This window comes from Condylura cristata, unplaced genomic scaffold, assembly GCF_000260355.1.
Source record: "Condylura cristata isolate star-nosed mole 26May11 unplaced genomic scaffold, ConCri1.0 scaffold00004, whole genome shotgun sequence".
Taxonomy (NCBI): Eukaryota; Metazoa; Chordata; class Mammalia; order Eulipotyphla; family Talpidae; genus Condylura; species Condylura cristata.
In genome coordinates this window covers 28,099,390-28,113,535 of record NW_004567105.1, presented here as the reverse complement: position 1 = coordinate 28,113,535, position 14,146 = coordinate 28,099,390, and the positions used below count along the sequence as shown (strand labels likewise).

Genomic DNA, 14,146 nt, shown 5'->3' with positions numbered 1-14,146 from the left:
TCTCTGCTTCTCACCATGGTTCTGAGAGAAGGGCTAACTGGGGAACAAGACAGAAGTGTTGGGGCAGTGAGAGGGTTCACCAGAGACAGGTTGGGGAGCAGAATAGGCAGACTGAGGAAGTACACTGCTGAGGGGAGCAGCAGGAGAGACAGGAGAGGTTTGCTGCATGGGGTGGATCATGGATAGCTTTCTAGCACAGTGCTTCAACCTCTTGTGACACCAGAGAGAGCTCTACTTTTTTGTTTCTGATGGTTGTAATCCCAGGCAGCAAAAGTGCCACATACAGAGTAGACATTCAAAATATTTAAATGTAATAAGATTATATAAATCACTCTGACAGCTACCTTGTGAATAAACTGCAAGAGGTTAAAGAGTGGGATCAGAAAGATTCACTAGGAAGTCACCGCAATTAGCCACAAAATCAAGAAGGTGCCATTTGGAATGATGAGCAATGATCAAGGTCTAAAAATAAAATGAGAAAACCAGCAGGACTTATTTAAATCAAGTACTTCTAAAGTTTTGGGCCTGAGCAAACAAGATAGAGCTGTCAATGACTAAGAAAGAAGGCAGTTAGGAAGATCAGAATTAGGGTGTGGAACATCAGCTCCGTTTGGACTATGTAATGCTGAAGTAATATATAGAGCAGTTCTCCTTTCGTAGATAGTAGACCAGAAATATGTTCACTCTTGCCCAATAGGATTCTCTTTGGAGCCTTATTATTTTCCCACATTTAATGAAAAAATAAAATAATTGCATCAGTGTTTCTTAGCTATAAGGATTATTAACTATATCATTTAATAGATGTAAATGAAGGGTTTTACGTGAAACAGAAATGTTGAAAGTGTCATTTAATATCACAGAATAGGCCCTCCCTTGTGGCGCAGCGGGTTAAAGCACAGCACTGAGAAGCTAAAGCCACTTCCGCTTGAGTTCGATTCCCGCCTGCCCCGAAGGTGACCACATGGCGCGGCAGACCTCTCCTGACCCACCCGCTGCTCCCCTCAGCAGTGTACTTCGTTGATCTGCCTATCCTGTTCCCCACTCTGTCTCTGGTGAAGCCTCTCATCCTCCGCATCTCTGGCCTGTACCCCAGTTCTATATGAATAAATAAATAAATCTTTAAAAAAAAATCACAGAATAAAAGGTGGTTTAGAACATGAAGGCAAATGAAGCTGATTTATGTTGAAATCTAGATAACATAAGCAATCAAAAGTACTCTGTCCCCATGCATTAGCATGGCAACTACAGCAGGGTTTTAGCTGAAGTTTACGAGACACCAAAAGGTAGGTCTGTTCCAAACAATTATAAAGAAAGGAAAACTTTATATAGAAGAACTATTTAATGCCACTTTCCATGGGTCTATTTTTATCTTTCTAGGCAATCAGTCTTTAACGATGAGAAATCAGAAGCAAATTATTAAAGGATAAGGTAGTAATTTAGGATCTCATTAAGTCAATCCTGTACACAAAATGTTTATTCTTATTTTATACCCAATCACTGAGGAAACGTACTCTATGACGCTGTAGTTACTTAAAACAATAAGAAGTTACATGTGGACGATAAGTCAATGAAACTAACAGAGAGCTTTCCATAGGCGTGGTCTGTTTTCAGCACTTCATAAGGGTTGTCCTGTACTTTGAACAATGTGCTTGCCGCTTGCATGTTGCAATTGGGTTACAACCCAGGAGCCTCCAGCAGCGATTCTGGATGTGGTCCTCACAAAGCACCTTGGATGCCTGAACATCCTCCAGAGAGGGCAACGAAGGCTTTGGGCGGTGACCCATCCTGCCACGTGTGCCTCTGTGCTGGCCCAGTGAGCCGACGCCACAGAGGGCGACACACCCCTCTGGACTTAAGCGGGGAAGGGGGTGGGGGGCGTGGTACAGAAGGACCAAGCCAGCAGAGAGTGTGGTGCTAGGGGTGGGGGGATACTGGTTCACGCAGCCCTTCCCCCTTTGCGCACTCAGGTCAGTCTCTGCTTCTCACCATGGTTCTGAGAGAAGGGCTGAGATGGTTATGGATCTTAGGTCTCTGCCTCGTAGCCAGTAATTCTCTCAGCCTCCCATCCATCAGAGACCGGGAGTTTATACAACAGTGTGTTGACATTCACAACGAAATGCGGGGCAAAGTCTCGCCCCCAGCAGCCGACATGAAGCACATGGTGAGTAAAAACCCAGCTCGGGTCTTAGATCTGTGGTTCTTCCTAAGGTCTCTGGATGGTGAACTACTTGGACTTGTCAATTTGGCCTGTACATTCCGCAGGCTGTTCAATCACACCTTGGCTGGGCTGTCTCCAGAGTCGTGATAGGAGTGGACGAGAAAGGAAAACTCGAAGTTGTTCCTTACCTACACCCAGCTACCTTTTGATTTGGGGGAGGACATGGATGGAGAGGACAGGGTGGGGAAGAGAGTAAGAGGAGGAGAACAGCAAGAGTGGGAGTTGTTTGGTCTGCATCCCTAAGGCACCTTTAAAATTCCTGTAAATTCCTCTCCCTCATATTTTGCCTAGCACTTCCTAGGTGCACAACCAATATACTATATATTAAATAAACAACACAGGGATGGTTCTTGTTCTTTCTTAGTTTTCTTGTTCTTATTTTTTAATTCTATGAACTTACAGTTGAAATAACAGCCTTGTAATGGTATTTATTTGGGGGGAAATGCTCTACAAGGATGTAAATAATGAAGTCAGCGCTTGAAAAATATCAGAATGTCACTTTTATGAAACGTAAAAAATATGGAAATTTAACTCCAAGAAACTTTCAACTGAATTTGTATTTTATAAGCCTCCATCATATATATAATAAGGCAAAAATAATACTACTTTATTGAAGTAACAAAGAACATAGGATAATTAATATCATTCATAAAATGTACATACTTTAAACAAATTCTTGACTATGAATTTATTGCTAGGAATTTCTCTTGCATTATAATATTTTCTTTCATGTAAATTTGATACAAAGAAATCATAAGTCTTATTTCTTCAAATGCAAAGATAAACCTGCTTCTGTTACTCTAGAGCTGAAAAGCTAAATAAATGTTGGCTAAATCTTCAATAGCAGCTTCTCCTGTCTTTCACTACTGAATCATACAGAAAAACCAGGCACTTCATTCCATAATAACATTCTTCATTTCTACAGGCTAGTGATAGACTATGTTGTGTTAATAAATAAACTCTAAAATATTTTTCTTTTTTATTAACATATAGCATTGTATTAGTTGAAAGTATACAGAATAATAATTTGTTATATGCATGTACTGTGAGATGATTATCACCATTAATTTAGTTGTTAGTATCTACCCTCCTCACACAGATCCACTTATTCTTCTAGTGAGAAGAATTTTTAAGATTTAATCTCTCAGCAAGTTTCAAATATACAGTACAATATAGCTAACTATAATCATACTTTACATCTGTACTTGTCATTCTCTAAACTCATTTATCTTATAACTAGAAAACTGTAACTTTTGACCACTTTGACCCAATTTATCCATCCCACCTGCACCCCAAGCCCCATCTCCAACAGCATTCAATCTGCTTCCTCTTTCCGTTATTAAGGCTCATTTTTTAGATTTCAAGTGTAAGTGAAATCATACATTTGTCTCACTTAGCATTTGTAAAAGGCAAAAGACTTATGGGATCTGAAGAGAAGCCAGAGTAACACTTAGCATTTGTTTGCCTTAGCCTAGGTTTACTTTCTCACTCTCACAAAGCCCAATACAAGCCAGGCCCATCCATGTTATCTCTTCCCCATGCGGTGTCTTTCCTGTTTATACCTTGTGTCCATCATGCCTTTTCATGTTCTTCAGGGTCAACTTTGAGACTAGAGGATTGCACAACGGGTTTTCTTCAAAGTTTTCACAGTTCAGGGTCTTCTTAACTCTGAAAAGTACTCCTATATAATGTCAACAATAATATTCATAAATCTGTTTACCATTCAGTTCAAGATGCCTTTGGTTTAAGAACATGTGACAAAAGATGCACATGTCCAGCCTGTGGGTCACCCTGAACCTGTGCTGAGAATGGTGAATTGAGGGGAGCAGCAGGGTGGGCAGAAGAGAAAGAGAGAGAGATGAATTCCTCCTGTCTAGGTCTCGGGGTCACAGGATTTCACATTTTTATTATGCTGTACCCCTCTTCCAGCAGTAAGTTTTATAAGGTCCCAGTCTAAGCAGTGGTAGAAAATAAACAGTGAAATGCCAGTGACTTAACAAAAAAAAAGTTTCATTAATTTGTTCAGGTGCACAGAAGATGAATTTAGGATTCAACTTCTGCCGTGACCAGGGGACCTCCTAACCCTAGCTAGTTTATTGACAGGCAATAACAAAAGCTCTCCATATGAAGCATGAGGGGGTATCTAATGATGCTCTTGCTATTCTATTGTAAGATGGTTTTCATCTTTTTATTTTCTTGTCATCTCTTCACCACATATCATTGAATATTACTTTTATATAAAATTTCTGTCTTAACTGAGAATACTTGTTATGCCAGAAGTGACTTAGAGTACTACAAATTAAATTTTGAGGTAAATGTTCACAAGGTGGTAGAGAAATTAGAACAGGGGTTGGTGAGAATGTTAATTGTGCTGCAGACATGGGAAATGGTGTAGCAATGATTCAAGAAATTCAAAAATATAACAACTGTAAAAAAAATTGTATATGTACCAAAAAAATGAATAAAACCAAAAAGATACAAGGAAATTCTTGAAAGGTATTTTTATATTTATTACCTTGATTGTGGCATCCTGAGTGTATATGTCCAAACTCATCAATCATACACATTGCATATGTATACTTCTTTCTGGAACAAATCCTTTTTAAGTATCATTTTGGTATAGTTTTTTCAATTTAAAGACTTTAAATTAATTCACTTTTACATCACTTGGAACAGAAATGTGTGTGTGTATGCATGTATATATGTATCCATCATTCACCAATAAATGCTTAATACTTTAAATTTGGAATTATCCTATGCACAAAAACTTGAAAATCAACTTGAAAAAGTGCAAAGCATTCATTTGTCTTTACAACTGAAAATATAACATAAGTATCATTTCTGTTATAAGCATTATTTTTCATCCTTTTTAGCAATTTTTGAAGACTGACTACTATACTGCTTTTATTGCTCTTCATTTCATGTTATCCATATACAGTATAAATTCATCAGTAGCCTGCTGACAGCCCAATATCCTCCTACCCTCAACTTTAGGCACAATCTTATGTTTTTTGCCACAAAACAAGCAGAAGCATTATGATTATATGAGCACATTCTGAAAAAGATAGTGTGGGAAATCTCCATCAGATGAAAATATAATTATCTTTGGTTTTAATTTATATTTTGAAAAGTTTCTTGGTAGGTTTCCTTCTTCCTCCTTGTGCAGAGAACCTTCAGTTATGTGAATGTAATTCATCACATGAGAGTTTATGATTAGAAGACTTTGCTGAAATTTAAATTAGTCATATAAACACATCAAATTCTTCTGTCTACAAGTTGAGGGAAAACATTGCACAATAAAAATTTCCCCCTATGTCAGAGACTTAATAGCAATTAATTTTAGTAGAAAACATTGCCAGATCTAAATGGTCATTGAAATATTTTTCTGAAAAGATTTTGAATTATATTATTTGATCAGGAAAAAAATTAGCTTTAATTGTAGAGTCCTTGGGAATTCTAAAATACAAATACATGCTTTTAGCTATCTGCACAGCTAAATCATTATAATTTGTGCATAGTATGTGTTTGAACTAATTTGAAATACATATTATGCCCTAGCCATCAGATATTAATTTCTACTGCTTTGAGGTTATAATGTTTACTATTTAGGTATTAAGACTCTCAATTGAAATAGTAAGAGTAGTTTTCTCCTGTGCTATACTTAGCATAGGGAAGGAGCTAGCATAAATTATCCTATGTTAGAACTATATTTTAATTAATTTTTTTTAAAGCAGAGAGAAGTCCAAATAACTTAGGCAAAACCTAGAACATTCATTGCCATCAGAGGGGACTTTTCTAAATTCTATACATAAACTAAGGTGTCTTAGAGAAAGGAAAGAACTATATAAAAGCTAATACTAGGAATGTAAGTGAAAAGGCCTGGCTTAAGAACACTTATTTGCTGTTGTTATTTTGTTTGTTTATCTCTGGAATAGTATTTTTCTTATAGTAACTTTGAGAAAAAGTGGAAGTTCTGTCTTTGTGTCTTTACCCATTCCAAGTATATGTAGTTCCTGGTGGAGGGTAGAATATGAGAATAATCAGTCTATTCATTATTCAGAAAAGTAATAAAGAGTGCCATTCTCTGGAAGCTGCTGAATTCTCTCTTGACTACAGTAAACAAACTTTGATACAACTACTTTTATTGTGTGAAGGAAAATGAGTGGTTAAAATATCAAAAGAAAGAACATAGGAAATGAACCAATGAAGTCAGTAGTATGAATTTCAATCTACAATCTTAAAATGGAAATAAGAGAGCATTTCTTTATTTTCATGAAGTCAACATCAGTGTCATTTTTAGTCCACTTATTGACCAGGGTTTGAAAATGTGATTTTTAACCACTATTTCCCCCCAATAGTATGCAACAAAGCTGGATCTGTATTTCAAAAGACAGGAGAAGCATCTTTAGGGGAATCAAGTCAATAATCACCATTCTCTTGCCCAAACTAGTCAACACTGGGATGTCAGTGAAAACTTCTTTCCAGGTTTGGATATGCTACTATTTTAATGTCACTTCCTCTGGCACAGAAATCTTGGTGTAATCTGGAAGAATCATGTTAAATATCCTATTGTATTTGTCCACCATCACACTACCTCTCTTAAATCTTGGATGCTCAAGGTGTTGGCTGTGATATCAATAAGTAGACTTTACTTTTAGCTATCTCAGCTGTCTGTTAGGCCAAAATTCTGTTAGGAGTAACTTTTATATCTCTTGTGAAGATAAGAATGGAAAATATAATGTGCAAAATACTTAAGCATCATGTTGCTGACAACATGTTGTAGCTCCATTTGCCCGCTCTTTCATGTTAGGTACAGCTCAAAAATTTTAAATAATATACATAAAACAAATATGAGAAGACTTAAAGTTGGAGAATATAATTTTAAAAAATCACTAATACCAAGAACCAGAAAAATCTCAGTGTACTTAAGACAATTGCCAACATCCCAATAACACTGATCTTAGAATGATTGCACATGAATTTTGAAGTAGTCATCATAAGAATTCTACAAAGGGCCCTTCTTGGTGGCTCAAGTGGTTAAAGCTATCTACAGCTGCTTCAGTACAAGTTTGATCCCTGGCCCTCCGGCAGGTGACCCACATGGCGCAGCAGACATCTCCTGTTCTACCTGCTGTCCTCCCCAGCAGTGTACTTTGTCAATCTGCATCTTCTGCTCCCTACTCTGTCTCTGGTGAAAGCCTCTCACCACCCCTGCACCTCTGGCCTGTACCCCAGTTCTGTACGCATAAATAAATCTTTAAAAAATAAAAAGAATACTACAAAAACCAAGCATGAAAATCCTGGAAAACTAGTAAAACAGAGAGTATCAGCAAGGAAATGCAATTTATAAAGAATTTTAAACAGAAATTTTACAACTGAGTAATAACCAAATTTTAAAGCTCAGTGGTTAGGTTCACTGGCAGAATTAGTATGACAACAGAAAAGAATTAGTAAAATTAAAAATAGAGTATTAGAAGTAGTCAAATCTAAACAAAAGTGAAAGCACACTAGAAAACATATTGAGCAGAATATTAGGGATCCATGAGAAAATTACAAAATATTAAACGTTCATGTCATCAGAGTCCCAGAAGGAATAAGAGAGGACAGAAAAAATATTCCAATTAATAGTGACTGAACTTCCAAATTTGAAGTAAAGACATAAACAAAAGAAATTCATGCCAGAGTACTTCATAATCAACCTTCAACAACCTTAAAATAAAGCAAAACAAACAAACAAAAAAACTGTAAGAACAGATGGAGAGAAACGATGCTTACCTACAGGGGAGAAACAATTTTAATATCATTAAATTTATCTTCTAACTAAACAAAGTGGCACAACAGATAAAATCTCAGTATCAAGGGTCAACTAAGATTTCTACCCAGAGAAACTAAGACAATGAATTCTACCCATGTGAAACCAAGAAATTGCCAATATCAGAACTAAGACAACTTGTCATTTCCCAAATTGCTCTCAAAAACTAGCTAAGGAAAGTTCTTCAACCGGTAAGATAATGCAGCAAGGACACCTGGAACATCAGGGATGAAGGAAGTACAAAACAAAGAGTAAAACTATGGGTGAATATAATAAATTATACTTCTGTTATATATTCCAAGTTATGTTTACCAGTTAATGCAAAAATTACAACATTGTCATCTATGGTTCTTAATATATGTAGAAGAAATATTTAAGGTAATTATATTAAGTGAGGACTACAAATACAAAAAGGAACTCTTATACGTAGAGTGCTACAATGACTATTTCTGAAGCCCAGTTAAAAAGAAAATTACTATGAGCATACTATCTAAGAAAAACTATTTTGTTAAAATAAAATAAAAGTTAATTGACAATAAGTATCATTAATCCAACATAAACACTCACAATTTTAAATTACTTTTATCTTTCAGGTTTGGGAAGTCAAGTTAGCAAAGCTTGCCAAATCATGGGCAGATAAGTGCAAATATGAACACAATGTCTGTTTACCAAAACGATATGGATGCCATCCAGATTTTGACCATGTTGGAGAAAATATCTGGTTAGGTTCATTAAGAATATTTTCACCAAGATCTGCTGTTATTGGTTGGTATAATGAAACCGCTTTTTATAATTTTGATACGTTATCATGTTCCTCACTTTGTAGCCATTATACACAGGTAAATATTTGACATTTTATTAATTAGTTCTTACTTATGTACATTTCAATTGCAATTTCCTTTGACCTACTTTTAGAGATCTAAAAAACTACCTTCATTGAGAAGATATTTTTACTAGGAATAGAACTCTAGCTATAGTGAGTTCTTTTATTTAATATTGAAAATTTTATCCCATTGTCATTTCACTTATATTGTTTAAAATGAAAAATCTACAGCGACTCTTTTATTTATTCCCTTGTATGTGAATTGTCTTTTCAATCTGATGACCTTTAAAATTATTCCTTTATCATCATTCTTGAGTAATTTTGTAATAATGTACTGCAGTTTTTCTCGTGCGTTTTGTTTTTATTTTTGTTTTGTGCTGCAGTTAGCTGAACTGTTTGGAATGGTAGGTCTCTAGTTTAAATCAAATTTGAAAAAATGTTGGCCATTCTTTCATAAAACATTCTCGTTGCTCCCTCTGCTTTCTCTATTCCCAAAGTCCAGTTACCCATGAGGAGGGTCACTTAAAATCTCCAACAGTTGATGGACGCTCTTCTGTGTCTTTAAGTTCATTAACCTTTTCTTCTGCAATTTAAGCTACTGATAATGGCATTTCATTTTTTATGTTAAAGTTTACATCTCTAAAAGTTTTGTTTTCATTTTTTATGTTGTTAATAATTATATTTAGTATGTTTAATCTGTCATCTAGCTTGTAAAGCATATGAGATACAGTTGTAACAGCGATTTTGTCTCTCCTGCTAACTCTAGCGCCTATGTTAGTTCTGGGTTAGTTTCGATGGGTTTATTTTTCCTCTTCATTATGGGCTAAAATTTTCTATCTTATGACATTGGATTTTTCCTTGTTGGGTGTTGGCCTTAATTATATCTAAAAATTTTCTTGAGGTCTTTACTGGTATACAGCTATCTGGAATTTGTCATGAGAACAGCCTTCACAAAATAATTGTTTTAAGCTAAAAAGTAAGGGGAAAATACAATAGATATTAAGGTACATTCGCTTTTTCTAGTATGACATTATTATTGTTTTCATATTACTTGATAGAGAGTTGTTTTGGTATTTTATTTTAAAATTTCTTTCTTTACCTTATAGGTAGTTTGGGCCACTTCATATAAAGTTGGTTGTGCAGCTACTATGTGTCCTAACCTTGGAAAATCTCAAACTGTGATATTTGTATGCAACTATTCACCTGCGTAAGTTATTTGCAATTAAAACTTTTTCAATCAATTTTTAAAATATTTTTAATTTATGTTTCAACTAGTGTTTCAAATACGTGTTAATCATTTCCCAAAGTAGGATCTTATACTAAGGAGATAACATATTACTTACAAATAAGATCTCCCTCCACATGATAATCAAAAGAAATAGATGAGGGCCCTCCCTGGTGGCGCAGCAGGTTAAAGCACTGCACTAAGAAGCTTAAGACACTTCCGCGGCAAGAGTTCGATCCCCGCCTGCCCGGGAGGTGACCACATGGTGTGGCAGACCTCTCCTGAACCGCCCGCTGCCCCCTCAGCAGTGTGCTTTGATCATCTGCCTGTTCTGCTCCCCACTCTGTCCCTGGTGAATCCTCTTCGCCCTCCATATCTCTGGCCTGTACCCCAGTTCTGTATGAATAAATAAATAAATCTTAAAAAAAAAAAAGAAATAGATGAATGTAGAACATGATAAGATAATGTTACATGTGTAAAAATTAAAACTTTTATGAAACATTTAAACTTGAAAATGGAGACTTGAATTGAACAGGGGGTAATAGAGAATATATTGCCACAGTAGTAGCTAAATAATAGAATACAACATAGGTTGGCAGAGGCTTCTCCAAGAAAGCTTAACTTGGAATGAGTAAATTATTTAGAAAGATGGTAGAAAACACCTTCCTCTAAGAAAAGAATTCCATAATTTTTAACTACCTTTCTGATAATTGCACATGTATATATAATTCAACATAAACCTAATAAGAAGTTCTAAAAATGAAACTCTATTCCCAACAGATCTATACAAGAAAAAAAGAGAAAACCAGTTAATCCAATTCTTTATCAAAAGTTAAAAATGATAAAATGTACAAAAGATGAATACACAGTCAATGAATAATTATAAGGAACTATCAAGTAAGAGCTAGGCCAAAATGAGTAGGAAGAGGTACATACCCATAAATATCTTTCTGAATAATTTGTCATACCCTCCAGAAGCAAAAAAAAAAAGACAACAAATTAAAAGTGTTAAAGTTTGGACAGACAGAGTACAATTTTTATAAATACCAGAGTATGAAGAACTACTAAATGCTTATTGTCATCTAAAATAAAATACAGAGAGAAAAACCTCCATAATTGATGTAAAAAGCATCATTTTGCTGTGATTACTTAAGTAAAAAATTAATATTCTCAAAGATGTTGGGCCAAAATATATTTGAAGTAATTTTTCAGGCTCACAGAAAATTAGAAATTCAAAAATTCAAGAAGCTTACCTAGCTCCAAACACAGAAGCCTGAAAAAAAACTACACAAATTCCCTTTACAGTAAAAAATTCTGAAGTCAGTTACAAAGAAAGAAGTTATAAATCCAGCTAAGGGACAAAGACATGTTGAATACAAAGGAGTAAAGATAAGGATAAGAGAATCTTCATTGTAAACAACAAAAGAAGAAAAGACAGGACTATCTTTAAATATGGGAAAGAAAACCATCAACTGAGATTACTATGTCTTATGAAAACACATGCAAAAAAGAATTGTTTGCAAACCACTGAGAGAGATAATGACATGAGTGAAAATACAGGATATTTTTCATAATATTTAATTATTTTCCAAAGATATTTATACAGTGCTCACCATTACTTATATTCAGAGAAATGCTAATCAAACGCATAATGTGGTAATTTCTCATACCGGTAAGAATGGCCCACATCAAGAAGACCAGAATATTGGGGAGAATGTAAGAAGAAAGGAAAACTTGCACCCTACAGGTGAGGATGTAGATTTGTCCAGCCCTATGGAAAACAGTATGACATTTTCTCAAAATACTAAATATTAAAATATTCTTACTGGAGTGAGATGATATCTCATTGTGTTTTAATTTGCATTTCCCTGATAATTAGTGCTGTTGAATATTTTTTCATATACCTGTTGCCCTCTGCCTTTCTTCTTTGGAAAGTGTCTTTTTAGTTCTTTTGCCTATTTTTAATGTTTTCTTTGTTTTTGTCATATAGACATAGAACTAAGTCATACAGCAAAGGAAGAGACAGGAGGTGGGGAAAATAGGTGAGGGAAGAACACAAGGGAGTATGCTGATGGTTCATGGGTGATAGGGTAGCAAGAGAACTATGGGGCTACAATGATGTAAAAAAAAAACTGAATTAGTAAAAAATGAATTAATAAAAAATATTAACTATAGATCTACTATATACTCCAGCAATTCTACCCAAAGAATATAAAACCATTAATTCAAAGGACTATAAATCTGACAAGAGAAGATGAAAGATCTGTATAAGATCTGTACATAGAAAACTACATAATGTTCAAGAGAGAAATTAACAGTGACATGACAATTAGATTTACCTGGTTAGTGGGTTGGTAAACACAATATTACTAATATGCATTTTTTCACTGAATTGATTTACAGATTTAATGCAATCACGGGGAAAAACCTAGTATACCTTTATTAATAAAATCGATAAGCCAATTATAAAATTCATCTGGAAATGCAGAGGATATAGAATAGCCAAAACAACTCTAAAAGAGATTAAATTTGAAAGACTAACACTGCTGTTTTCAGGAATTATTAAAAGTAGAATAATCGCATTAAGAAATTGATGTTCAATAAAAAAAATCAGTGGAACAGAATACAGTATACAGAAATATGATTTACCACATATTTCAATTGATTTTTCACAAATGCACAAAGCCAATGAAGCAGAAAAAAAATTTTTTTTTCAATAAAGGGTAATGGAAGAATTTATCACACAGAGAAATAAACTTGGATCTACACAACATAAAATCTTCACATATGAACCCAAAATGGACCACTGACCATGTCACACTAAAACTATAAAACTCTTAGAAGACATAAAACCTGTCACCTTAAGATAGTCGTTTTTTAGCTTCCATATCAAGAGCACGATCCACAAATGAAAAAACAAATTAACACATTGTATTTCATTAAAATTAAAAGTTATCGCTGATCAAAGACACTGGTAAGAGAAGTCAAGACTGGAAGGAAATCTTTACCACTTGTCTGTATCATGTTAAGGACTTAAGCTGCAAATACACACAATCCCTAACTTAGGATTGCTCTAGTTACAATTTGTTTTACTTCAGTGGTATGAAAGCCAGATGCATGCAGTAGGAACAGTACTTCAGATTTTGAGATCTGACTAGCAAACAGTATTATACTTTCTGGTCATCCAGATCCCAAGCTCTCAGTCAGCTACATGGTCACCAGGGTAACAAAGGGAAACCCTATGATCAACACTGTTTTGTTTGCTTCTTTGTTTGATGTTGTCTCCTGGATATTGTGTTGTATTTTCAATGCTTCAAACATTCTTCAGGTCTACAATAGTGATTGTAAAATCATTGTTACTGTCATGAATAATTGCATTGGGTTCACATCTATTTTGTGTCCTATAGGGTATTCAAGAATATAATTGCCACAAGGATTAGGGACATCAATTTCTGTTTATAAAATGAGCATAAAATTGTAACAATAGTTGTTCTTTCTTCCTTTTCAAAACTCATGACTTAGTAACTGAAACAACTTACATTAGTGCATACACAAAATTAGAGAAATTAATAACTAGATGGGCTAATCAGTGTTTCTTTTTTACAGAGGGAATTATCTAAATCAACCCCCTTACACTAAAGGCAAATTCTGCTCTATGTGTGAAGAAAAAGAAGTTTGTGTAAAGAATCTCTGCAGTAAGCAAAAAAAGAAAAAAGCATAGCATCCTATTTGGAAAGCAAAGCTTCCATAAATTCATCATATTTTAAAATTTAGTTCATCAGGCTTTTAGATTATCCACAAAATTTGATTGCTGCTTTATAATGACATATATCATGTGTCATAAATCATATCATATTTAAACGCAGATAATCCCTCCCTGCTTCACTGATTATTTTCCTTCTGAGACTAAAGAAAAAGGAGTGAGGTAAAACTGTCATCTAGTTTACTGCTATGCTCACAATAACCATTGGCTGAAATGTTTTTTATTTGTATTTGTTTCCATTCACCTCCTTTGATTAGATATTATTAAAATAGTGAGTCACTCAGAAGTAATACATTAATTTATAT

At 34.7% G+C, this 14,146-nt stretch overlaps 1 protein-coding gene across 1 annotated transcript; it reads left to right on the top strand.

Annotated features, from left to right (window-relative positions):
* The first annotated feature begins 1,987 nt into the window (after positions 1-1,987).
* GLIPR1L1 (GLI pathogenesis-related 1 like 1) lies at positions 1,988-13,799 on the top strand. The gene is made up of 4 exons (XM_004676508.1): positions 1,988-2,161; positions 8,624-8,869; positions 9,960-10,060; positions 13,685-13,799. Exons 1-4 carry the CDS (start codon positions 1,988-1,990, stop codon positions 13,797-13,799), a joined length of 636 nt encoding a protein of 211 aa, XP_004676565.1.
* The last annotated feature ends 347 nt before the right edge of the window (positions 13,800-14,146 follow it).

Excerpts from the sequence above, each read along its gene's own strand:
- GLIPR1L1 (XM_004676508.1), top strand. The coding sequence starts at position 1,988 with ATGGTTCTGAGAGAAGGGCTGAGATGGTTATGGATCTTAGGTCTCTGC. Across the intron at positions 2,162-8,623 it reads CAGCCGACATGAAGCACATG|GTTTGGGAAGTCAAGTTAGC; the intron begins GTGAGTAAAAAC and ends TTTATCTTTCAG. Across the intron at positions 10,061-13,684 it reads GTATGCAACTATTCACCTGC|AGGGAATTATCTAAATCAAC; the intron begins GTAAGTTATTTG and ends TCTTTTTTACAG.